Source organism: Urocampus carinirostris, chromosome 17, assembly GCF_059441175.1.
Source record: "Urocampus carinirostris isolate Australia breed hairy pipefish chromosome 17, RoL_Ucar_1.0, whole genome shotgun sequence".
NCBI classification, from domain to species: domain Eukaryota; kingdom Metazoa; phylum Chordata; class Actinopteri; order Syngnathiformes; family Syngnathidae; genus Urocampus; species Urocampus carinirostris.
In genome coordinates, this window is record NC_142365.1 from 10,976,901 (window position 1) to 11,004,561 (window position 27,661).

Consider the following 27,661-nt stretch of genomic DNA (forward strand, 5'->3'; position numbering starts at 1 on the left):
TGCACCTGTCCTCTTGGGTGTGACCAGTAGGGGGGCGATGACACTTCATAGGACAAGCCGTACAAACCAATGCCAGCTGCAGTTAATCACAGGGGAAGAGGGAGAAATGCAATGACAAAGCGAAGCAGTGTTTTTTAAGCAGGCTTGTTGAGAATCATGGCAACAATTTCATGCATTAACAAGGACTTGACCAAAATTTAAGCACTTTTCATTTCTTAAATACACATTAGAAATCAAGCATTATCCAACATTTCAAGCACCCGTATGAACCCTGATATATTTATTATTCAATCATTTATTATGATTTATTATTAGAAATGTTAATATTCAAAGGATATAATTATTTAAATAACACCCTATATATATATATATATATATATATATATATATATATATATATATAAATATTATAATATACACACATACCATATCTTAATATCGTTTCCCTTATCCGTGATATTTTTATGCCACAAAACCAGAACTTGAACTAGAGATGAATTATCCATGCAAACTCCAGTGTACTTCTTAAGAAAAAGTCATGTGTATTAGTATTTTTTTCCGGGACACTTCCATTTTATTATCTTTTTTATCCGAGGGACCTATGAATCGAAACAACATCTGCGAACGCACTGAGGAGGCGAACGTCAAACCGCGAAATGGCTAGGGAACACTGTACGTCCATTCCAAGCGAACACTGTCCATCACTGTTCTGACAATATGTCTTGACCTGTGCAACTCGTGACTTGTGTATATCCACTTGTTTTTAGGAACACAGAAAAGAATTATCGTTAAGTGTTTAAGGCTCAGATGATAAATACGAAAATGGGACAACGTGGTCGAGTTAGATGGTAGGAAGGATGACAACTATATGTTAGCTCTAGAACAAGATCAAGATCTACCACAAGTTTCCTTTCTAGATAAACAGAAATGCCAATTACCTGCAATTAAATCTGCCAATAATCACAGCTTTTGGCAAAACACAATCTAAAGCCATGATTGGCTGCCTGGGACACGTCCATGTCGACACCATTTTCGTTAAACCGATGCAAAAATGGCATCACTAAGTGTAATTGCTTTTCAAGAAAAAGGCTCAAAACTGTTACGTTTTGAACACAATTGTTGAATTCATTCTTCTTTTCGAAACTACCGATGAATTTGTATAGTTACCACATAATGAGTATGAGCGACTAATTAATGAAAACATTTCTGTGACCTTACCGTTTACAGATTTCTCATGCGATGACGGCCTTACCAACATCTGATGAATTTGTAAGAAACATTAACAAAAAAAACACTGGATTTTAAATGATGTTGTATGCTGTAATGGCCTTACAAAACGCCAGTACAGCCATTATTGCAAATTTTGACACTCAGTGACTCATGTGGTAGAAGTGAAAGTCTTACTGCCATTACCACTGCAAAAAATATAGGCTCGTTCTAAGCAGTCTTTATATAGTATTCATTCTCTACTTAGTTCATTTTTTGAAAAAAAATCTGTAGTCCCTCAAAATTCTTTAAGATTATACACGTAACAGTAAAGTAAATCAGCAGAGAGGGTCGCCACTCTTACAAAAAATACAAATAAATACCTGTCATTGCGGTTGCTTGCTTGCCTTTTTTCTTTTGTTTTCTTTTTTAATTGGTGTGACCGCTCAGGCTCAAAATGCCAGACATCAGTAGTCGTTTCTTGGAAGAGCTCCAAACTGGAAGGGTGGAATTGTGCAGAGGGGTCGGTCACCGCCGACGCTCCTTCCGGACTACAGTAAAATAGAAAGTTAAGTTCGTTCTCGGCTACGAATGCCGGACATCACTGGCCCTTAGCCGATTGCCGACTGCGCTGATAGAGGCGGTAGCCCTTCCGGCACAATAAGACGAACCAGTACACCTGCGGCGCCAGGATGCAGGAGTTGCCGAGGTTGGCGGCGAGCGACAGGTGGAAAGGAACGGCGTAGAGCGGGATGCCGTAGTGGCGGCCGTACTCCCAGTACATGTACGGGAAGAGGGCGATGCGGCACCCGAAGAAGGTGAAGAGCACCATGCAGCCGTTGAACTTGTGCAGCCAACCTTCCTGGAGGCCCAGCTGGTGGAAAACACAAGAAATAAAACATAAAGGAAGAAAATTTTACATTTTGTTAATTACTTTTGGATGCAATTTCAGGAGGGATTTCCAGTCGCTAGGAGCCAAATATGACGACAGTTATTGGCACATTGGGAAAAAAAAAAAGACCCGATAATTACTCACTTGATGCTACACCACGGCTCTGGAAGCTTTTTGACTAAAAGAGCCATTAAAGCAAAATAAATATACTAAATAATAATAATATTATATATATGTTTATATATATATATATATATATATATGGGCAGCACGGCGGCGCAGTGGTTAGCGCCTGTGCGGCACAGTTCATGTCATGGGAACCTGTCGTGGGTTCAAATCCAGCTCCAGATTTCCTGTGCGGAGTTTGTATGTTCTCCCCGTGCTTGCGTGGGTTTCCTCCGGGCACTCCGGTTTCCTCCCACGTTCCAAAAACATGCATTTCAAGTGAATTGGCCGGTCCAAATTGTCCCTAGGTGTGAATGAGCGAGTGAGTTGTCTGTCCCCGTGTGCCTTGCGATTGGCTGGCAACCAGTTCAGGGTGTCCCCTGCCCACTGATTGCTGGGATGGGCTCCAGCACCCCCACGACCCTAATGAGGATAAGTGGTACGGCTAATGAGATGATATATATATATATATATATATATATATATATATATATATATATATGTATATAAGAGCCACACCATATAAGACAAAATTCAACAAAACCACCTCCCCTGACAAAAGCTAATTCTTCAGCATATCTTCTCACTGTGAGACGTTTGATGATTTAATAAAAAAATATATGGTATAATAAAGCCAAATCCTGTGTCCCATGTCAACAAATATACTACTTGAAATATGTCTTCCTCCTGCAGTTACTTAAGATTGCTGTGGCTTATTTTGACCAACTCTGTCAATAATAATGGTTTCAAAACCAGGAGCGAGCAGAGTTCTTTTGTAAAAATGTTACAAAATACAGCAAATGACAAGAATATGGACGTATATAAGGGAGTGCAATTGTGAAAAGAGCCATATGTTCCTGATCCCTGCGCTTCACTAGAATATTCAATCAACAAACATTTTTCAAAGTAGCAATTGTATATGCATTTTGATCTATATTAGCTACTTTTGAGCACAGCCAACATAATGTCCCTTGATAAAAATTTGATTTTTTTTTTATCACGTGACAAACACAACCGTAATCATATGCATTTTCTACAACGTCGTTGTGTCAGTGATAAAGGGTTCATAACATTTATTCGTCATATTAATTATTACAAATTTTTTATTTATTTATTGGTTAAGAGTCCAGGAGCAGAACTTCATCGGATATCAGTGTTTAAAAAAAGAAAACAAGAAAAGAACAATTATGGTCATTTTATCAAGGTTCTCTTAGCGCTGGCAATGATTCGGTCAGTAGATGTCAGCAAAGACCATGATGCTGGTTCACCTGAGTTGGCCTTCCAGCACTTATTTAAGACATCTTATGTAGGACAGAGATCTGTTTTTTATATATTCTAGCAAAAACCTAAATAACTTTCTAAAATGCCAGTTTAGAAATTTAAATATTTGCAATTTAATGCAGAAAATTCCAACAAAAAAATTCCACAACTCTTGCTTTGGATTCAGGACAGAAAAGAAAACCTCTTAAAAAGCTGCGTTGAAACTACTAAGTACCTATCACTTAAATATGATAAAGCAGACAAAATCCTTCCATGGGTGTACCCGAGCAGTCTCACCTGAATGAGGATCTTCCCCAGGGAAACGAAGGGCGTGCTGAGCTCAGTTAGAAACAGGCACCCGATGAAGAAGTCGCCTTGGTCCTTGCGAAAGAACTGAGGGATGGAAAGAAAAGTTAAGGGGGGCTAGAAGGGGAGCGCACAAAGATCAAGAAAACAAACATAAGCTTGGTGGAAAATAAACACAGCTGGCATCCAAGGACGAGCTAAGGAAGGGAATACAAGAGTTCATGGTAATATACACGGTGTTTCATAAGTCTTTGGCACTTTTTGACATTGAATATCTCTGAGACTATTAAGGATATGAAAACAAATCTGGTAAATTCAGAAATCTGGTAAATTCATACTGGGCATGTTCAAAAATGTTTAATGTGAGGTCAAATTTGTGTCAAACGCCTCGCAGTCAAGTCAAGTCACATTTATTTATATAGACCTTAATCACAAAAACGTCTCAAAAGACTGCACAGGATTACATACAATCACACCATCGCTTGATCTTAAACCAACATGCAGGCAAGGAAAAAACTCAGAACCTCAGCGTGAAGGAAAAAAAAAAAACTTGAGAAGAGGCCTCACAAGTGGGAATAGGATTGCTTTGTCAATGGTTGCCTCTTATCCGTGCCTTGGGCCCATCCACGTTTCTTGGATAGACCAACAGCCCTACAAAAAAAATTCGTATGGTGTGAGATAGTTTTTGTTTTTAAATCGTGCAGCCCTAATTGGGATTTTTCAGACCAATATAGCAATTTTTATGTAATTGTTGATTCTTTTTAAAAATGGCATTTTCTGTGCTAGTTTTTTGTGAGTACGAAATCATAGTAAAATAGTTTAACCTTAATAAACAGTGCCCTCGTTTTGGGACCTTTGTTAAGGTTGTGGTGGCTTGATGTGTTTTGTGTGATCAACATAAACATCTTTGAACATTCCATGGGAAAATTGAGATTACAGGCTTTATGGGTTCATTACATGTGTTTCCTGTCCTTAATAGTTTAGGACAGTGTTTTTCAACCTTTTTTGAACAAAGGTACACTTTTATTTATAAAAAAGTTCTGTCGAAAATGTTTGAAAAATGAAGTTATGTCAAATATTTCGCTCATAAGCAGATAATTAGTATAAAAAAGAAGAAAATAATACTTAAAATAAAAAAGAATGATGCGTTTTATTTATGTTTATTTTTTACAGTGCAATCTTAAACCGCTTTGTTAATGAAATTAAGTTATTAAATGTACTGTGCTACCTCATGAGCAGATAATTAGTATATAAAAAGTATATAAAAATCTACTGCCACCTACTGATATGGATGACTCTTACAGGTCCACGTCTGAAGATAGCTAAAATACTGAATAACGGCCTGATTTTTTGGAAAGAGAAAATTGGGCAAATTCCAGCGGCACACTAGAATAGGTCTCACGACACACTAGTGTGCCCCGGCACACTGGTTGAAAAACACTGGTTTAGGAGATATTCAATGTCAAAATGTCTCCAAGACTTTTGAAAACACCATGTAATGGTTTTCTCCCGCTTGAAGCGTTCATAAAAAGAAACGATAAAACACTACACTCTCTACAAATAAATCCCGGAACTCCTTTGAATTGAAATCTGTAATGCTAAGAAATCTTGGCTCCATTAAGGTTGTTCAGTTCCTAACGATGGTAGTACATTATTGTTCCTTTATTACGCCATTAGGACGCGGGCCAAGCCTTTATACCAGGCGGGAGCTATTGCGAGAAGCCAATCTTGCCTTCATGTTAACAGGCTGCTCAGAAGTTTATGTGCAATGTGATATTGTCCAGTTTTTGAGGTCAATACAGGCGACAGTTGCAGATTCCAGTTAGAGAGGGCACTAATGAACGAAGCTTTTCAAATATTGACCGTTGCGGTGGGAGACGGCAACCGACAACAGACGAGATGGACACGGGAGAAGCTCCCATTTGGTAAGATAGCCAGCTCACCGATGATGAATAAAGGATGAGCTTACTTTGCCGTCTGCTTGTGAAAAGACCGCTGGGAACTTAACACCCCAACTACCTGGCCGATGACCTCATTCCACCTCACCCCACCGGTAGGACCGGTAAAAATTGCATGCCGCGCCCTGAATAATGAGCCCATTTGCCTCCGATCTCGAGGATATTTGCGGATTGGCACTGACCATCTGTCCGTTGGTTTTGTTAACCTGTTTGCCAAGAGATGCATGCCACACTTAATCCGCTCGCAGAGGGAGCCTGAAACAAACACCTATTTTTATATGTCTCCTCTCAAGGGTATAATCGGCAAATACGCTAACTTAAAGCCCCAATACGTATTATATTGAGATCCTTAGTGGTGGATAAAAGGTTTATTTTAAATAAAACACAATAAATTCAAACAATAACACATGTACTATCTCATAAACATGATTCATAGTTTGAGAAATGTATAATTATATGACAGAACTTTGAAGAAGCTGCCATGTTTGGCCCCCATCTTATACTACAGGAGCTCGAATAAAGATTTTGCAAAGGTAGCTTGTCCGTGTGGTAATTATGGCACTTAACTGTGACTACAAGCTGAGTCCTGCATGTGATGGTCACTTGAGCTCAGTGTTCCTGGCACCCTCAACTTTTTCCCTCACTGTTTTCTTCTCGAGCCACTCACCTTAGCCACTTGGCTGCAGTGCAGAGTATAGCTTTCTGCTAGCCAGTATCATTGTTAGCTGCTCTGGGCAAATAAAGCTTGCTCTTGCAATATTGATTAGCCTATTTAGTAGCTTCTCTTGTCAGGTTCTAAAGTTAGCCATTTACATTAGCTCTAACCATCTTGAGCTATTTGCATTTTTTAGCAGCTCAAGGTGAATACAGCACGCATAACAGCAGCTTTAATGTAATGTCGCTGGCTGAAATTTATCTTTGCTATTCCAAAAAATATGGTAGTGGACTTTTGAATTGGTATCTTTCAGGGTTTTGTATTGGGTCTTCTTCAAATACACACACTCTAGTGGTGAATTATTACACTTTGTCACTTTAAGTACATGCAAAATTAACCCAAATTTTTCGAAAATTCAAACCTTTTCCAGGCAATTGACTATTCAACAGAGGCCTGTTGACTTTTTTTTTTTTAACAGTTTTGTCAATAGCAAATATGGAGCTGTGTGTGCTTTCACACGGTATGTTTGTATAAAAGTCACGTCCTTGGATTGCCAAGACGACCAGGCATGTTTTTTCACCTTTCCAAGTAGCAGCACAGTCATAACAGTTCAATCCCTGATACTGCTTTGTTCCGAGTGCTCCACACGCACTTAATGGTTAACAAAACAAAAAAAATAGCAACAATGTAAAAGGTTGCTCATTAGCTCGCTTGTAAAATGTTCATACCGAACGTTTTGGTCCCTTTCACTAAACTTTTCAAATGACATTGTAGCTAGTTTGAGCAGTTCGAAAAGGCAAAACAAGCAGACGTGATGAGTAAAGAGAGCAGGACTCCGGCTGGAACTAAATTATGTAGCGTAACGTGATCTAGGATTGTTTCTCTGTCCAACTGACAGCTGTGTTTCTATAGCTCTTATGCTTTCCTCTTTGAAATGAGTCAATGCTCATTTAATAGTGGAAATGAGTGTTTTTTTCCTGAGCTTTTCATTTGTTCGAGATGACTAGGCTAACTCTTTTGAAGGATAGACTTCCTGTCCATTCTTAGCACGTCAGTCTTCAGGGATTTATTTTTGCTGACCGCCAATCTTTTTTATTTTCAAGAATGCCTGAAAAAAATACCAGTCCACTCTAGATGTTTTTTTTCAAACGTAACGCGCATACCTGTATATAGACAGTCGACCTATTGGATGGGTCAGACAGACGCGCTTTGATGCCATTAAGGATCTACATTGTTGTTATTGGCTGTTCAGATAAAATAATGTGGTGTAGGATGTAATTTTTCACCTTTTCACAGGAAATGTCAAAGAACATGGGTATTGAAGTTCAGTAAAGCAGACCTTTTATCCAAATCGTATCCCTATACTAGAATTGTTTTAAACAAATGGTAAGTGATCAGGAAGATACAGACATTTTAGAAGGAACTATAAGGGCTGTGCGCATTGAGACCCGAAACCTTGTTTGGGTGCCATTTCCCGTTTTGGCCTGGCCATTTGCACATGAGAATGGAAAACCCAAAGAGTAAGACTGAGTCCAGACGGAGCCTAAAACGCTGAAATGCACATATTTTATAATTTTTTGTCTATATATTTATCATTTCAAAAATCTTAACTTCAAGATGCAGAGAATCTGGAGTCTGGAAGTTTAAAAGAAGCCGTTCAGACATCCCATTGCTCTCTTTAGCTGAGAAAAACAAACAAAACAAAAGTGCTCAGCCAGCTTTCTGAGGGGGCATTTTCACATCGAGAGTGACCTACCCGCATGTGATTTAATCATCACAGGAGTAAATATTATATCATGATTCAAACAACGTGATCTTTTTGAATGGATCAACAAAAACATTTCAAAAACATTTATGTCAGGTTAGTTGGCCAGTCCAAATCGTCCCTAGGTGTCAATGAGCGAGTGAGTTGTTAGTGTGCCCTGCGACTGGCTGGCAACTAGTTCAGGGTGTCCCCTGCCCAATACCCGAAGATAGCTGGGATGGGCTCCAGCACCCCCCCGGAGACCCTACTGAGGATAAGCGGTGCAGATAGCAGATGGATGGACGTGATGTTTGTTGCAATATGATTGAAATAAAATATAAACGGAAAAAAAACACAGAAATAAAAAACACAGACGTAAAAAAACAAAACAAAAAATAAAACATGAAAGTAAAAAAACTACAGAACATGACAATTTGTGAAAACTAATCATCGCAAAGTAGCGTAGAAAGTTTGTCTAACGAAACAACGACGTAAACATACGCATAGCCACAAAACATGGTCGACACCACTCGGGATGCCCCGATTACAGCTAAAATCTTAAACCCAAGCCCAAACCGAGACCGGACCAAAATCCAGGTCAGGCCTAAAATATCAATAGTTCGCGTTTAGGCCTGGCTTCTCTCCTGCTGACTATCGTTTCTTAAATTATCCACCCGTCATTGTTATTTTTCTTTGTGGAGTATCTGCGTGATGGATTCAGTCCCATCTTCGCGCAACGCAGCACGCGTCTGTGCGCTTGGGGAATAAGGACGGGTGGATAGACCTTCTGATGGGTGGATAAATAAATAAAAAAGTCCACGAGAGAGAAGCCCTTTTCCTCCCTACAAATAAAAGTCCTTACAAATAAAATATGAAAATTCAGGGTTACTTCAGGCTTTGTCCCTATAATCAAGTTAATTTGTCAGGCCTGAGCTGGTTTGTGCTTCAATGCCCGCGGGCCGGGTCAGGCTGGATTTTTTTTTAGACCCGATCTTACCTTTAGCCCGTATGTAGATCATGTGATAAGAACCATCTATTCTAGTTTTTCAAACTAGTTATGAGTGCACCCTGTGAAGATGCGCATGAGCGACTTTCATCTACATTTTTTGTATCCTCACCAGTGTGATGGGCAGCAGGATGGTGAGCAGGGCGATGTGATGCAGTACCAGCAGGGACTCCCGACGGACAAAGGCGTTGAGTGTCCTCAATGAATGGTGCTTGTACTCCTCATGCCCTTTGACACGGAAACGGTGGTAGTGGCTAAGGTACATGGCCAGCAAGTCATAGGTCATGTAGGGAACTCCAAACCAGATGATAAAGTGGGTCGTCAGCCAGTGCCTGAAGGAAGGCAATACATGAGTCAGTAGTGAAGATAACCAATATTTTGAGTCAATAGTCATTTTCCTTTAAAATATAGGTGTGTAATAATTCAACACAAGAAAATATGCTGAAGGACCAAAAATGAGCCGCTAACAATAACAATAGTGTCAAGCCGGCTGCCAAGTGTCTAAAACGAGTGGCTTGAAAGAGAAATAATGGAAAAAAGTCAAAGATGCCTGTGTCACAGGATTGGATGACAATCACATTCAGGGCTCAGCTGTTAAGTGCTAAAAACCCACGGGACAGGTTATGAGGAGTCGACACAGCCCAGAAGATCATTGGCTGCTCTTAGCCCAGTCCGGAAAATATTGCTAGCTTGCGATACTGCAGCAGAGCCTTAAAATTGTGTGACAGCAACAATTACTTCTTTGAGTTGTTTCCCCACTGGTTCGCACTAGATGTCCCTTAAAACAAGGACAAACATGCTCGTAGACAGTTCCTTCCCCAGGGCCATCACCACCCTAAAGAAGTGCGCAAAACTAAAAATATATATCTTGGGACTTATTTGCAGGGTTTTTTGCTGCTAAATGTTATTGCACATCTTTTCGTAGCACTATTGTGAAGATGCACTATTTTTTTTCCATTATAGCTTAGGCCAGTCTATAAGCACTATACAATAATTTTTTCCTGACAATATTATATTTCTCTTTAGAGTCTGTGTTGCTATTAATGACAATTCAATTCAATACTTTCTCAAAATCATCATTCCGGCACCTGTGGTATGAATGGTAAATGGTCTGCATTTATATAGCGCTTTTCAAGTCAATGAAGACCTCCCAAAGCGCTCTACAATGTGCTTCACAATTACCCATTCACACACAGACTCACACACCAATAGCGGCCATGCAGCCATGCAAGGCGCCGACCTGCTTATTGGGGGCATTAGGGATTCAGTGTCTTGCCCAAGGACACTGACATATAACACGGAGGAGCCGGGAATTGAACCTGCAATCTCTTGATCCCAAGAAGGCTTCCAAACATGTCAGCTTCTTTAAATGACGTCTCAAGTTAAATAATAAAATTACACATTTCAACATTTGGAAAAAATAAAAAACACAGGGTTTGTACATCCTTTTCATGACCAAATTCAAGCACATTTTAAGGACTTTCAATGCCAAGATTTCAATTTCTCCACCTTTGAAAGAAAAAATCTGGTGTGAATCATGAATTCTGCAGATCCACAAATATATCTGCAACTTACATATGCGACTTATATGCGAATCTTGCGTGTGCATTTTTTAAAACATGATTTTTGGATCTTGAGTGAATCGCAAACATATTTGTGGATCTGAACAAAACATGTGTAAATATATTTGAGGCAAATCTCTCCCAGTATAGGTATTGGGTAAAAATGTAATCTGTAACTTATATTTTTAGCAGCACCAAGTGCAATCCTTGTCCCAATACCCATTTCATAGTGCCCTTTTCAGGTGTAGAATGCACCCGTCCTCTTGGGCGCGACCCGTAGAGGGGATGGCGCTTTCATGGGACAATGCCATACAAACTAATGCCAGCTACCGTTAGTCACAAGCGAAGCTATCAGATAGCAGTCTAAGCGTCATTTGTAAGCATACTTTTTGAAAAACATGGCAACAAATTGAAGCATTTACAAGCATTTCACCCAAACTTTAAGCACTTTTCAATCCTTGAAACACAACTTCAAGCATTTTCAAGGATTTCAAAGTTGCGTTTCTCCCGTATGAACTCTGACTTTTGCGACAACAAAATCACAAATATTACTTCCCTGGTGCATTCAGATTCAGATTCAGATTCAGATTTACTTTATTGTCATTCGTGTACACGGGTATACAGAACGAAATGTCGATACATCTGACCCGCACAGTTTCCTTGAGCGTCAGCCGGGATAGATAAGATTAACCATGTCTTCGTCAGAATTTTAGCGCAGCAGTTCGTCATCTCGCGGTTCGATGCCACTTCCAGTTGTTAAATGGTCCAGTTTATTGTCCAGAGAGCGAACGTTGGAGAGGAAAATGGATGGGAGAGGTGTTTTGAAGGGTTTAGCCTTTAGCCTAGCTGTTAGCCCAGCCCGACAACCTCGCTTCCTCGTCCGGTCACGCCGCTGTCTTGCCACTCTGCTTCGCTGATTTGTAGGCCGCTGGGTCTTGTTGACGTAGCAGTCCGTGGCTAATAAACACTCCTGAGTGGTCGTAGCACCGAGCGCTTGATGTCTGGATGATCGCATATCCAGCAAAAAAAAACTGCGATCGTATATTAATCTGCAGTTCGAGCAGACTTTGTGCGCCGTCAAAACTGAGTCGAAGACTGGGTCTTATGGCCGAAGTGTAAAAAACTGTAGCGAGCCGATGTAGCCGCAGCCGAACAGGGGCGCCGCCATATTGAATATTCACGAGATTCTTATGACATCGGTAACTTCACTTGTCTTGGTTTCACGACATTTTAAGAAAAAAACAGTTCTGTTATTTGGCTGATTGCTTTTGCAGCATACTTAAAAGCCCTACTAGTTAATAACAAGGATGAGCTTCCGCTTAATCCATGCACTTTATTGGTCATTTGTGATGCGGTATTCACTAACAAGTGTTGTGAGCTCCGTGGATGCTAACTTGACATTTCGTTGTGCCCTTGCCGCGGATTTAAAGGCGACCTTACGTAACCGCAACGCAATAAAAAGCTAAGATGACCTAATGTGAGATGATGGTTGAGACGGTTAATTAAGTTGACAAAGCAGAGTCTATCTGCATCGGCTGAGCAGGAAGATTGCCCCCTGACCTCCACCAGGATTCTTTAGACCTAAAGGTCAATTGGTAGAGATTAAGGAAGCAGTGAGGCACAACAAACAATGAAGCAATATTCCGCCATTTCTTTGCACATTCGAAATACGTTAAAAGCTTCCTCAAAGTACTTTGATTTAATTTTCTATTAGATAGTGAAACAAAAAAGCTAACAAACACTTCAGTGTAACCCGTCCCATCAGCAAGATACAATTAAAGGAAATATGCAGCAGAGATTAGGACCGAAACAATATTTTGACAAAAATGGCTAATAGAGATAGCCAGACATGTTTTTCCAACAGAGAGAATTTAATATCTGCTGAGAGTCCCTTATGCGCGACAGCCAATAGTGTCAATGCCCTAAACGGTAACACGCTAACATAAAAATACAGAAATGGTGGTGTCAACAAAAACTACTCGTACCAAAACGTTTAAGGTTTTAAAGCATTTCAGCCAGGATATGGTGAATAAAAAGAGAACTTGCAAACTTTGCAAAGCAGACCTTGTGTATCATGGCAGTAGATCAGTGATGCATGAACATTTAAAGAGCACATCAGACAGTTGAACGAAATGGAGTCTAACTTTCCTTGGTAATACTCAAGAAACATTCAAGCCCCTACGGTTTTGATAACATGAATTGTACATTTTATATGCATATATTTTGGTATAAAAGTGAGCTAGAGCGTTATGCCAAACCATGCCTGACAAACCTATTTGAAATTGAATGCAAGGAGCCTGAAGAACAAACGTCAGTTGATAAAATTAAAAACGACATATGTCGGTCATTAAAACCGTTTGATTTCAAACTATTGAGAATTTTTAAGTTCTTTTGTTACAGACATTGCGGTTAACCATTGAATGTACACAAAATGCAAATATGTTTTATTTACTGTTCAACTGCAGCAAATGAGTCTCTTTTTAGTTTACAGGGATAAAAAAATGTTTAGATGATTTTATTTTTTTTCATTTCTTCAGCTGGCCCTTAAAAATGGACAGCGGTTAATTTATGGATTTGTGTCTCTACTGACCAAACACTGCGCTTGATTTGTTTGGGATTTTTTAATTTAATTTTAATACAAATCTGCAGTATGTTCAATAAAATATGTACTTTTCATTGCACCCATTTTTCTAGTGTTTATTATCATTTTCCACATTAATTTAGCATGAAGTTGATTTACATAAGTACAAAAAAAATCTGATTGTTTGACTAATCGTTCTAATAGTCGGTGACTCATCGACTATTGAAATAATCGTTAGTAGGAGCCCTTATGTGGAGCAGACATAGCGTGTTTTCTCCGTCAAAGCTTCTTCTTATTACACGCCCCAATGATTTGAATTTGCGCTATTTACAGAGCTAACGCCGTTCTTGCTATCCCGGCTTCTCAGGCCTTGAAGGGCTTTTTCTGTTCTAAACTTAGCAGCAAGGTGCCGTAACCAATTCTTTTAAGTGTCTTCTATGCTTTTACAAGCATCCATTTGGTCTATTTGTGTTACCACTCTATATTTTCCATTCTTGAGGTTGCCGTGATGCGCACTAGAGTGTTATGCCAAAGGCCAGAGGGAGCGACAGATTGTGATAGGGTATTAAGACTATTCGCGGGTCTGACTGCAGAGCGTGGTCTGATAAAACCTCCTCAGTCCTGTGCACGTCACAGGACGGCAAAACTGAGCAGCGTTGTGAAGGAATTAAGCCCACCAGGGGAGGGGATGGGAGGGCCCTGTGGAGATTAGAAGCCTGAAACTGGGACTGCCCGGGTGTGCCCGCTGACTCAGTAGGATTATGAAGCTCGCATTATCTTACATTCACACTTTCCTAAAAATAAATAAATAACATGACACACAAACAAGGCAACCGCTGATTCAAGTGACAGTGTGGAATAATTCACCACTAGAGGTCATTGTGGCTTAGAATGGAGCTGAAGATTGTGCATTCGAAGAGAACACACAGTGGCATAAGCAATATGGATACAATTTGGAAGCCTGCTTCCATATTTTCTTGTGTAAGAAGAATACATTTCAGACAGCAACAGGACATGAAAGCTGCAGTTAATCTCTACGAGCCAAAACAAAGAACAGAGCGCGCTGGATACACCCCGAGCGTCTGAAAAGAGCTGAATAGAACAAGAAAGAAGGGTGCGCATGTTTAAAACTACATACAAAAAATAACTTATTACAGTGGCGCTGTCTGAAGCACAGAGTGAGAATAGTCATACTTTTTCCTCTCCTCATATTCTGAGATTCTCCCTACCGTATATACTCAAACCATAGTGGTATTTACAACTATAAAATAGAATACTGAGATCAGCGAGTCAGTTCATATGCGCATATTTGGTTGTGTGTGTCTTTTGAGTCGCTCAACGACTTGAGAACCAATGCTTTCAGAGTAACGCGCTAGTCAAAGTCATCAGTAATCTGGGGGATAACGCAATTGCTCTTTAAATGAAGTAACCAACATAACATCATAGGCGGCAGCCTTTCCAGCAGCTCTGTGTTATTTCGCACTTTTTGTGATTTATTGTTTTAAGTGTCTGCTTCGATCTTCGGTGTTTTTTGTCCCGTTTGACAACTACACTTTGGATTACTTTCTATCCTATCGTTATCGGTTTTAACGCACAAAAATGAGTTTATTCGAGGAATCAACTCCTTGCCCTGAAGAATTCTTGTGCTGGCGTGATGAGGGGGCCCTATCATGGATGCAAAAAAAGGAGCTAAGTTTAAGCGACTAGCGGCGTTATAAGTTTTTGGTACCGTCCGTAATCATGGTAAATATGAACTATCTACCAAATAAGACCGACGAACTGGCTGTGCTGGTGAAAAACATCAAAGTGTACAGGGAGTGCAGTTTGCTGTGTTTTATGGAAACGTGGCTCACGTCTAGCATCCCGGACGCTAACGTGGAGCTACTCGGCTTCAGCGCTGTTAGGACAGACAGAGAGACAAAAGCCTGCAGGAAGCGGAGGGGAGGTGAACTCGCTATCTACGTGAACACGAGGTGGTGTAACCCTGGGCACAAAGATTTCCATCTGCTGAATTTCCCTGAATAAAGTATCTATCTATCTATCTATCTATCTATCTATCTATCTAGTAACTGTATCTAGTTACTTTTTTCAGTAACGTGTCCGAAGAGCAAATAGCTGGATTTGGTCAAAGCTGGTGTAACCGGCTAATTTTAGCAACTAGTAGGAAGAGATACTAAAAAGTCCAGTAAAGGATTGTAACTACAAGCATTAAGACCCTGAATCACAGAAGTCAGCGACGTTCAGTTGTGGAAGGCGAGTGCCACTGAAGGACGAAACAAGAGCAGCTAACAATAACAATAGCGACAAGAAATAGCCTGCAGCCAAGTGGCTAACATAAGTGGCTAGAGAACGAAACAGTGGGGAAAAAAGCACCAGGTGCCTGATTATCGGGACTCTGTGACCATCACATGCAGGTAGGTAGCTGCTAAGTGGTAATAGCACCACCCGGACAAGCTACATTCCCAAAACGATCATTCGAGCTTCCGTAGTAGTAAGATGGCGGCTTCTTCAAAGGGCGTCTCGAGATGTGTGATTACACATTTCTAAACTTACGAGATGTTCTTAAGATAGTACATAGGACTTTGCTCATTATTTATATAAAAGTGTTTTAGTTAACACACTATTTTTACACCACTATGGGTCACTATATTACAGAAAATAATTGAGAAACACTGCTATATAACACTGAACTAATATTAGCCAGTGCAAACCATTGGTAATACTAAAAAAAATATTTGTGGATATTCTTCATATCTTCCCCTTTGAGCTCAAAGGCGAACGAACCTATTAAATGATGAATAGAAGAAGTGTCCAAAATCATTTTGGGGAAGGGTCTCTTAAAAGCGTTTGGCCCCAACCTGTCATAATTTTTTTTTCTTTTCGGTTGTTCATTCTGTGATGTGATTTAAGTTTGCAAATTGATTGAAAAGAGAAAACAAACGATAAAAATACAAAAAAATTCAAAAAAAAACCTGCTGTCGATGACGTTGCCCCTGCACGACGACACGATGATAACTCCTGCCGTGGTCGCCATGACGGCATGGATGGATGAGACCAATCTGAGAAAAAGGCACACACATTGCAAAAAAATGAATGAAAGCATTTTGGGTTATTGCAAATGACAACTGGTGAGATTTAAAGAAGATTTCTACACATGGGGTAAAGAAGAAAAATATTTTTATTATACAAACATGCCTGCTGATCTATCGCGGCAATGTCACGGAACTGGATTTGCACTCTCAATATTTGCTTAAGTTAACATTACATTTGTTATCCTTTCATTTTCTGATATTTTGATCTCTGCTGAGGGTCGCTCATGAGCAAAAGTGTCTATTTCTCAAACGGTAATAGACAGAAATGACGGCGTCAACATCAAGTACGCGTACCAAAACTTGTAAAGTTTGGTAGCATCTCAGCCTGGATCACGGTTCATAGATCCCTTACCGCCGGGGTTGTTGGGGCACCCCTTTCTGTGGCGTGTCTTAGGCAAGTTAAGCCTGGCAGCGCCCATCCCTTTTCGGGAAATTTTTTGGTCTGGGATTTCGACAGCTAATAAAAAGACTACTTGGACAATTTGCACAGCAGACCTTGGTCATCATGGCAGAACTTCAGTGATGGGAAAACATTAAAGAGAACAGTTGAACAGAACAGGGTCAGACTCACCTCTCGGTAAGATTCAAGTAATATTAAAGCCAATACGGATTTGATGACATGCAATGTACATTTTATACACTTATAATACACTATAAAAAAAAAAGCTTGAGTGGTTTTTGCCAGACTGCCTGAAAAACTGTTTTTAAATTAAATGCAAGCAGTCAGAGAAAAAATGCTGTTAAAACAATTTATTTCCAAACGATAGAAAATCGATAAGTACTTTAGTTACTGACTTTGCAGTTAACCATTGAATGTACTTCACAAAATCATTTCATTTTATTTACAGTTATACTGTTGGTAATGAGCCTGCTTTTGGTTTACAGGGATAACTATTTTAATTCAATTTTCATTTGTTATTAATTTGTTCAATAAAAGATGCATTTTCATTGTACCGATTTTTTTTGTGTTCATTATCATTTGCCACATAATTAAATTCAATTCATGCTAAATTGAAAGCCCTAATATGCAATATTTGACCACCACATGGCACTGTGTTGTCTGTTACAAGCAAGTTTCAGTGATACACAGGTAGTCTGTCAGAATTATACCTGACAAACATTAGCGGGGACCTAATGTTCAATAATGTAACAGCTAGCTCAATAGATAAACATCATCCCTCTCTGACCAGACGATGATGATGGGACTTCATCACCTTTTTTGAAAGGGATAAGCTCTGTTGAAGAGTTAACTATATACAACTTTTATTATTATCAATATTACATTGCAGCCTGGTCATCCTGGAAGAAGGATTACCTCATGTGCGGTCACTTCTCAAGGTTTCTTAATTTTTTTTTTAGATTTTTGAGTTTTTCCTTGCTCTCATGTAGGTTTTAGATCCGGGGATGATGTAGAAATAGTCTGTAGTTTGCAATAGTCTGTGATCTGTGCAACCCTTCGAGACTCTGTGATTAAGCGCTAAACAAATAAACATGCCCTGGCTTGACTAAGTGAGATTCTATAGTATAAAATAAATAAAAAATTCTTAAACTATAATTAATTATAAAAATTAACGTTGGTATGATAGTTCATGTATTTTTGCCTAGTATTTGAATCAACGGTTTTTTGTTTTTACTGAATAAACGTTTTTGTACCACTAGGAGGCACTAAATACTACAAAAAAAATTATGTGATTATTCGACTACTCGTTTTAATAGTGTGACTTGTTGACTATTAAAATATTCATTAGTTGCAGCCTAACTTTGTACTATGTATGACTTTTAGTTAATTTATTCAATTTCACAAGAATATTACCCACTTAAACTCCCAGCACTATTATCACACCAAGATATTTAACAAATGCAGGAAAACTAAGACCAAACAACGGACTTGTTTGTCATGAAGAGAACCTGCCGTCATCTCACGCTAATCAGTATTGGACGGCTGCCATGACGACCACGTGACGGGCTGATTGCAAAATCTCGCGCCTGATCCGAGGTCAGAATAACCCAGCCTTCGCATGCAAACACGACCTCAGCTTTATAATCATTTTTGTATGCGTTTAACCCGCCACCGGCATTTTGAAGAGGGTCACAAGACCCAGATTTCTCCATAGGCCGTTCATTGTGTGTTTGCCAGGAACCCACCAACCCCTCCACCCCCGTTGCTGCCGGCTTGAGCAGAAAGGAGAGTGAAGTGCCACAGGAAAAGGGGGGAAAATTCCTCACTCTGCCTTGTTATGGTACCATAATTTGCTCTTCACTTAGACTGGAGTTGAGTCACGGCGCTTTAGTGCACGGCAGGCCGCTTGATTTTTCATGTGACGTCACAATCAACATGTCATCTTTGACAGAGGCGAGCTATGTCACTGCAGCATTGGCCTGGAAAGTAAAGTCTAGCGATGAGTACACTGGGGTGGATCCTTCGGTTAAGGTACTGTATTCCCAAAGAGAAAATTTAGCTTTCAATTAGACACAGAACGTGTTGTGTTCCTCCCCACACTTATAAAAAATATTCCGCGCGCCAAGAGACTTGAGAAATTTAGTTTCAAAATTGACCCATCTGGCTTTTTTACTGCGGAGCTGTAACATCATTGAACAAACACAACACTTTCAAAATGATGAATCCCATAAATACAAGATGTGAGGCCAGCTCTGAAACAGACAGCGAATGTAGTGATTACGACGAAAAAATGTCCCTGACATATGTCTAGAGCACAGGTGTCAAACAGGCGGCCCGCGGGCCAAATCAGGCCCGCTAAGGGATTGAATCCGTCCCGCAAGACAACACTCAGAAGCGCAAAAGAAAAACAAGCAGCGGGTCTCTTTTTCTCTTCCTTTGTTGCTCTTTGTCTCTTTCTCTCTCTGGGTATTTTTTACTTATTTTGCTCTAACTTTCTTTTTTCCTTTTCTGTCTTTTCTCTTTCTCTCTTCCTACCCTTCGCGCTTTCTTTTCTCCTTTCTCTCCTTCTGTCTTTCTATTTCTCTTTGAATTTCTTTCTTCCTCTCCCTTTCTTTTCCCCCTCTCTCACGACTTCTCTTTTTATCTCTTTTGTTTCTCACGCTCTCACCCTCTCTTTTTCTTTCTTTGTCCTGCCCTCTCTCCTTTTCCCTTCCTCTCTCTCTTATTTCTTTATCTCTCTTTTTCTATCTCTTTAATCTACAAGTCCGGCCCCCGACAAAATGTTTGTTCTATCGTGTGGCCCCCCCCAAGTTAAAATGAGTTTGACACCCCTGGTCTAGAGAGAAACTTACAGTGGCACCTCTACTAACAAAAGTCTTTACATACAAAGATACGAAACACCTGAACGGGAAACTGTCTCTAGTTACAAAGGCGTTTCAGGATACAAAGTCAAATAAACCGTACACTACGCGCTGCTATTAGCCACTTCTACAGTTTCCCAAACTTAAAAAAATGGCTATCACTCAGCCTGGCAACCATATGCACATGCAGGTATCCCAGCATGCTCTTCATGTAACCGTCACAGTTTAGAATTCAGAGATAACGAGGAGGAAGCATTCCGGCAAGATAGCGGTGAGGACGACACAGCCATCATTCAATCAGCCCGAGTTAAAGACATTTTGGCAGAATTCCATGTAGTTATGGAATCTGCGGAAAGGAATCACCCAGGAAAGTGTTTACAAGTCGAAGCGAGAGAAGGAGTGATCGTTTCCTGAACACAGATTGTTAGGCTGGTTTTTGACTCTTCTTCAGAGCCAGTGTTTAATTAGCAGTTTCTATCCCTTTTTCATAGAGGTAAATTTCAAAGTTTTTGTTTTAAAGCGCAGCTTTTGCCAGATGGAAACGGCCGACAGAGTAAATATTTTTACTGTCATAAAATATAGATGATGCACTGGAAATATCACATAAATCTTGTCTAGATGTAATGCTTATCTCTTATTGAACTGCATTCTTTCATTTATAGCGTTTTTGCAAATTACTTTATGAGATGATGCATTTTGAAGACAACAATACTTTTTGTATAGATATTGTGAGCTGAGACGTCATCAGAGTAACACTAGTACGCTTGCTGGCCAGTTACCATATTACCTCACGTGTTAATTAGTTAAAGATGTTAGAGTGTTTTAAGCGAAGTTTGCTCATTTTTGTGGAGAATGCCTAGGCTATGTGTCGCAGGTGGATGCAGTAATGGTACGGCTCACGGTAGAGTTAAGATCTTGGGCTTGGGCAGGAACCCAGGTTTGGTTTAAAATGTCAATCATTAAGCCGAGCCAGGCTAGCCGGGCTTCTCTCTCACAATCCTTTCTTCTTCTTCGTGGATGACCAGCACAGCATTCACTTACTTTTACTTAAAAAAATATTTAGACTGCTTTTTACTTTGGCTTGAGTAATATTTTTCTGAAGTAACAGTACTTTCATTGCGTAACAAATTCCGGCGCTGAAGTTCGGCGCCGAACTTATATTGTCCAGATACCTCTATCATTAAGAACATGCTTACGAAACTATCAGTTTAACTCTAAATCACTAAATCCAAAAACATTCTTATCCTCGGTGTCACAGTAGAAAATGCGCGGCTGCCTCTTTCCACCTCTACGTCCTTTATGTCATTTCCGCTTCTCGCCAATAGATTACAAGCTTTACAACCTTTCTTTGTGCTTGTTGTCCAAACATTTCGCTATTTGCATCTTGTAATCTGCAGAATATGATTTTCTTTTCAGTTTCATTTTGCTGCACTTCAAGGGGGAAAATTGGTTTGAGAGACTCGGGCCGAAGTAAACCTGAAGCTGCGTGCTTCAGCCGAAACGCACACTTTAGCGCCTAAGTAAAGCTTCTGGTTTACTTCGTGCTTGGTCCCTCAACTCAAGTTTGACCTGTCGGGATCGGGCTCATCAGTCGTGGGCCGGGTCGTCGGATGTTTTAGGGCCCGATCTTACCTCTAGCTCAGTGTCTTTTTTGCTAACCGAAAGACGAAAACGCTGCGAATAATTGGACAAAATTGGTGAAATCCACGCTACTGTGGAAGGACTCTTCAAAGTGGTCGATGTTGTGTCTGGAGCATTTTGAGGAGGATTGCTTGGAGGAATAAACAATACATCTATACAAGGTTTTAATGTGATATTTGCAGTGCAACATCTACATTAGTCAAGTTAATATATTTAATCCGTCGGTCTTTAGTACAGCCCTTTCCCAACCATGTGTTCCCGATTGACAAGCGAACTGCGCTTCATAAGAAATTGCTAAATTACTAAAAGAAAAAAGAAAAAAAAAACTTGTTATTGGATCAAAAACTCTAAGAAAAAGGTTCTTAAACAAAACCTACAAACCTATGTCCAGGAAATGATCACTTCCTCTCTCCTCTCTGTGGCTTAAGTCAAGTTCGCCCTCGTCACGTGCCTCTGTCACTAATTCAAATTGCTACGGTTGTATATCTAATTCTCTGGCACTATAACTGTTTTTTTCCCCTCTGGACACCTCTCGTAACCGACCATAAAATCAAGGTCAGACAAACTTTGTTCACTACAATTGCTGTCTGTTTCTAAGCTCGTCTCACATGTTGTTAAAGAGATTTGCCATTTTATAAGTGTTGTGTTACAGACGCTGCCCTACTTACAAACGAGATCAGTGCTATATTTTGTATGGAATGTATGTTTAAGGCTTGTATATAAAAAAAAACATATTGTTTTGTACGAAAAAATAAATAAATCATAAAATTATATTCTCTATAAAGTTAAGTTTAACTTACTTTTGGAAGATGAGCTTTAAGAGTTCCTCCTCCGTGGTAGAAAGTGGCCGGGAAAAAAAACAATCCAACTATTTTCTCAACCACATCAAGCTTTCTTATTCCACTTTCATTTCAAAAGAAACGACTCGCCTCTTCTTTACACTTTACACCAACCATATTGAATGGATGCACGAGATATACAACAATACAAGTGTCAAAGTTCTTAGCACGCTGTAGACACAGTATATAAAGTCAAGTCAATGACTTCCCAAAGCACTTTACAGTGTGCTTCACATTTCCCAATAGCGGCCTTGTATTGCAGCCATGTAAGACGCTAACCTGCTTATTAGGGGTATTAGGGGTTCAGTGTCTTACCCAAGGACACTTCGACATGTAACACGGACAAGCCGGGATTCGAACTGGGATCCTTTGATCCCAAGACGAGCGCTCTACCTCCTGAGCTACTGACGCCCAATAGAATATAATAGAATGTTTACACACGAACTAGGAAGAGGAGGCCGGTTTTCTTCTTCGGGGTGGATGCTGGGTGAACTCTCACAGCGACATACGCCAGTTGCGGAGGAAAGAAGCACTGCCGTAATGTCCTGTACTTGGAAAAAGGTGCACACAATACAAAATCTAACTGACAGCAATGTCCCGATATTTTTTGACATCCCGAAAAACTTTTTCGTATCTATCATTTTTCGTAAGTCGAATGGTCGAAAGTAGGGGAGCGTCTGTACTTCATTTAAGTCACAGCTCTGCAGCAAATGGTTTAACTTTCAGAAAAAAATTATTGAGTCCCCTGGCGCGTTGAATATTTTGCAACGTATTCGCATTATTAAAACTACACATTTTATTAAAAAAACAGTTTGGGAATAGCTTTAAAGAATAACTGTGGAATGACGAGCTCTCATATTGCATAGTCGTGCACTTCAGTGCTCATTGGTTGGCTGTCACCCTGCTTTAATCCTCTTCGGAGCCGAGCCCGGGCCGACCGCTGCTGAGTTAGCTGCGCCCTCCCCCTCTTCGAATAATGCTTCCCTATTTGCACTAATGCTCATCTGACGGGAAAACGCTCTCTCGCCGAGTGTTGGTGCCGCGGGCCTTTTGGCCATGCTTGTTTTCTCAAACGAGAAACAAAAAAAAGGAGAGTTAGAGTTACCCCATACGAGCCCGTCACGTGTTTTGCTACGTCTTACGGCCGAATAGGACTGATAAGTCCTCCGGAGTCTTGATAAATGTTAACCCTTATGACCTTAACCCAGACTTCAAATGTGTTGTGCTGCAAAATAGTTCAACCGATGACCCTGAAATATGGATCACTGATTAAGGTTATTGATTCTTGTGGTATCTTAACAAGACAACAAAAATGTGGAGTCATGTGGGCATTGTGTACCAGGAGGAAGGGGGAGAAACTTCATGAAACATTAAACGATATCTGCAAAGCACATTAAGTACTACCTCGGATGAGGAGTGGGCAAACCTTTAGACACGGGGGCCTCTGTGAGTTCAAAAAAATTGAAGAGCTTCAATTCTATAAAAGCCTCAGAGAATTTCAACAGTTAGTGATATAAGTAAAATCAGGCCACAATTTTCCAAAAGCATCATACCTCCTTTGAAAAATGACGTGGGTAAAACCACATTAGAGAAACAACCTTCTCCGAACAGATTGCGATAGTTTCTCATTTTTCAAATTTCGCAGAAATAGAGACCAGTATTTTTTGGTTTTTGTGTACATACATGAGAATAAAAAACAGACGGTTTCTCGTTTTCAGTATTCTGAAATGGCTGAAAGTTAATGAAATGATCTGCATTCATATGGCGCTTTTTAAGTCAATGACTTCCCAAAGCGCTTTACAATGCGCTTCACATTTCCCAATAGCGGCCCTGCAGCCATGTAAGGCGCTAACCTGCTTATTGGGGGTATTAAGGGTTCAGTGTCTTACCCAAGGACACTTCGACATGTAACACGGAGGAGCCGGGATACGAACTGCGATCTCTTGATCCCAAGACGAACGCTCAACCTCCTGAGCTACAAACCAACAATAATAGTGTTTATTTTATTGTTATTATTTGGATTTTTTTTATCTTATATTGCCCATTGAGAGTTTGCGTGTGAGTCTGTCTCTGTATTTGGTGTTCGGGATTGTTGAGTGAGGACAGGAGGGATTTTAAGTTTCTTATCTTACATTAAATATTTTATACAGACGATCCCCTACTCACAACCATTCGACTTACGATAAACGGTCGATACGAACATCTTTTTCGGGCAGTCGAAAAATATTGACATTGCCGTAAGTTAGATTTTGTATTGTGCACCTTTTTCCGAGTACAGGTCAGTGCTTTAGTGGTTCTTTTCGCCGGATGGCGCTGTAAGAGGTCACCCAGCATTAACCCTGAAGAAGAAATCCGCTTCCTCTTCCTAGTTCGTGGGTAAACATTCTATACTGTATCTCCAGCGCGCTAAGAACTTTGACATTTTTATTGTTTAATAACTAATGCATCAATTTAATATGGTTGGTGTAAAAGGAGTTTCTTTTGAAATGAAAGTGGTATAAGGAAGCCTGATGCGGTTGAGAAAATGGTTGAATCACTTTTTCGGCCACTCTCTAACACGGAGGGGGACCTTTTGAAGCTTATCTTCCAAAAGTAAGTTACACTTAACATTATAGAGCATATTATTTAATGAAATGTTTATTTTTTCGCACAAAACAACACAGGTTACTTATAAAAGCCTTAAAACATACTTGTATGAACTTTACACATAAAAAATATAGCACTGAAGCAAATTACGAACAAATTCAACTTACGAACGATCGTAACTATCTCGTTCGTAAGTAAAACAGCATCAGTACATCAATTAGAATTACAATTTCTAGAAATATTTTTTGTATTTCCTGGACTATAAAGCACACCTAAAATCCCCCAAAATTGGTATACATTTTTGTTTAGACTATTTCTCAGCTCAAACTAAGCATTTAAAGTTGCAGAGCAGATGTTGAATACACGCGGCCATGATTCATATATTTAATTGACAACTAGGAACACACTACAAACACAAAATTTACAATGTAATTATTTAATGTCCTTCAAATTCTGATTCATCATCAGATACACTAAAGTGTTGTTTTCCTCACCATACTTTTTTTGCGTTTATTTATATATTTTCGGATGACTGTCAGTTCTCAAATCTCAAACATTTGTCTCTGGTACTGTGAAAACAAGTAATAATGAGATAAAATCTATTGTTCGTTATACAAATAAATACGTACAGTACTCCTGCCCATGCAAAGTAAACAGATTTTAATTCAAATGCACCACCTATAAAACGTTCGATTCCCTCTTGGAAATATCACAATACCACTCCCCTCTCCACCTTTGTCACCCTTTCTGATTTCAAAATAGTGAATTTCTCATAAAGGTTACAGCTTTTCATGCTTGCACAGAAGACTTTTGGGGGGGTACGCCTTATAATCCGGTGAGCTGTACAGTGTGGAAAATACAGTAAATTTTGATCTTTAGATGTCATATTTGACCCCGATTTGTCCTTTCAAACACACATTAAGAATATTACAAGAACTGCTTTTTTCCATCTTCGCAATATTGCTAAAATTCGCTCTATGCTGTCTCAGTCGGATGCAGAGATTATAATTCATGCGTTTGTTACCTCCTGTCTCGATTACTGTAATGCACTACTCTCCCGTCTCCCAAAGTCAAAAATCAAGAGCCTTCAGCTTGTACAAAATGCTGCAGCGAGGCTTTTAACTAAGACAAGAAAGTTTGATCAAATTACCCTGATTTTGGCTAACCTGCATTGGCTCCCTGTTAGCATAAAATGTGATTTTAAGGTTCTGTTGGTAGTATAAGAAATCATGCATGGACTTGCTCCCCTCCTATCTTTCAGATTTAATTTCCCCTTATTTTCCGGTCCGGAGCCTTTGCTCTGAAAACGCTGGTCTACTAGTGATCCCAAGAGCCAAGAAGAGATCAGCAGGTTCAAGAGCGTTCTCCATCCCCATTGTTTTGAAATGCTCTTCCCCATGAGATTCAATCTGCAACCTCAGTGGAAATGTTTAAAGCTTAGCTTAAAAAACACTTCTATTCTATTGCATATGAATAACCTATGTTTTATTGTTGACAATATATGTGTATTATTTGCCCTCATGTGGGTTTTAGATGAGGGAATGGTGTCATAAATCTGTAGTTTGCAAGTCTTTGATCTGTGCAGCCCTTTGAGACTCTTTGTGATTAAGGGCTATGAATTGACTTGAATCTTATTTTGTTGACCAGGTCTAATCCTGTCCCGACCCAGACCACCGGGCTTTGCAACTTTTCTGAGGGAAACCCTAAAATAAACCCTCCGGCTACAATTTTCCTAAACCATCACAACCCCTTTAAAGACTGACGCAGGACAATGCATGTCACAGAAACAACTTTCTTTGACGCCTGGCATCAAATAAGGAGGGACTTAAAAGCTGACAGGGTTAATAAGGAAACGAGTTTACAAAAAAAATAAAATGGAGGCGAAACAAGCTAGGTTGGACAGCGATGTCCATAACCAACCTCCCCCCCTCCATACTCGTAATGAATTTCTAAAAAAAAACACTCCCCCCTGAAACACTACGCATGCGACAAAATAATAACACACAACCTTGTCGTGTTTTCTTCTCACCTTTCGCTAACGAGCACCACGTCGGCATCGCTCCAACGCTTAAACACTCGGGGCAGAATCTTCCGAAAGGCGAAGAACAAGCCGGGGAAAACTACGGCGCCACAAGCTAACACTTGCAGCACCATGACCCTTTTTGATGATTATTAAAAAAATAAAAATAAAAAAAGACTCGACAAAGCGTTCTAGCTTCGTCGATGTTTCACATTACACGTCGCTGGGACATTGTGTCATGAGACCCGAGCTGGTGGCGAGATATTGGGCCGAGTGAGCTCCACCACCATCCGGGACGAGCTTCAGCTTCGTTCTCAGCAGCAGCAGCACCGTTACAGGGATGATGCGAGCGGGCGGAAGTGAATCATACTTCTTCCTGATGAGTGTCAGAATAAGAGTGTAGTTTCCGGTTTGAGGGCGGTTTTTGGATCATGTTTCTTCAGTCAATTTGAAGAGATACAAATTTGAATATCGAGTAAATCACACCTGTCAACTAACAATTTATGTACGGAATTTTCTTTTGTTTTTCTATTTTTTTTGTCCTGACAGATCTCGTTTTGCCATTTTTTTGGCCCTAAATCCAAGAGACACACATTTGAATATCGAGTAAATCACACCTGTCAACTAACAATTTATGTACAGAATTTTCTTTTGTTTTTCTATTTTTTTTCCTGTCCTGACAGATCTCGTTTTGCCATTTTTTTTTTGCCCTAAATCCAAGAGACACAAATTTGAATATCGAGTAAATAACACCTGTCAACTAACAATTTATGCACGGAATTTTCTTTTGTTTTTCTATTTTTTTTTGTCCTGACAGATCTCGTTTTGCCATTTTTTTTTGCCCTAAATCCAAGAGACACAAATTTGAATATCGAGTAAATAACACC

The 27,661-nt window shown here is 39.8% G+C and overlaps 1 protein-coding gene and 1 long non-coding RNA gene across 2 annotated transcripts in view; one reads left to right on the forward strand and one right to left on the reverse strand.

Moving 5' to 3' along the window:
• Positions 1–551: 551 nt before the first annotated feature.
• On the reverse strand, positions 552–27,139 carry tlcd3a (TLC domain containing 3A). Its single transcript, XM_088321221.1, has 5 exons — positions 26,784–27,139; positions 16,308–16,394; positions 9,305–9,524; positions 3,821–3,916; positions 552–2,080 (listed from the first exon to the last, which is right to left on the reverse strand). The coding sequence occupies exons 1-5, from the start codon at positions 26,906–26,908 to the stop codon at positions 1,808–1,810; spliced, it is 801 nt and encodes a 266-aa protein (XP_088177347.1). The 5' UTR covers positions 26,909–27,139; the 3' UTR covers positions 552–1,807.
• Positions 21,858–27,661, forward strand: part of LOC148349214 (uncharacterized) — a 28,071-nt gene continuing 22,267 nt past the window's right edge. The window contains exon 1 of the long non-coding RNA XR_015847329.1: positions 21,858–21,884. This is a non-coding gene — a long non-coding RNA (uncharacterized LOC148349214). The remainder of the gene's footprint in view (positions 21,885–27,661) is intronic.

Coding starts and splice junctions, on each gene's coding strand:
- tlcd3a (XM_088321221.1), bottom strand. CDS start 26,908: ATGGTGCTGCAAGTGTTAGCTTGTGGCGCCGTAGTTTTCCCCGGCTTG. Junction 16,395..26,783: donor GTGGTGCTCGTTAGCGAAAG/GTGAGAAGAAAA, acceptor CCTTTTTCTCAG/ATTGGTCTCATCCATCCATG. Junction 2,081..3,820: donor TGGGGAAGATCCTCATTCAG/GTGAGACTGCTC, acceptor GTTTTCCACCAG/CTGGGCCTCCAGGAAGGTTG.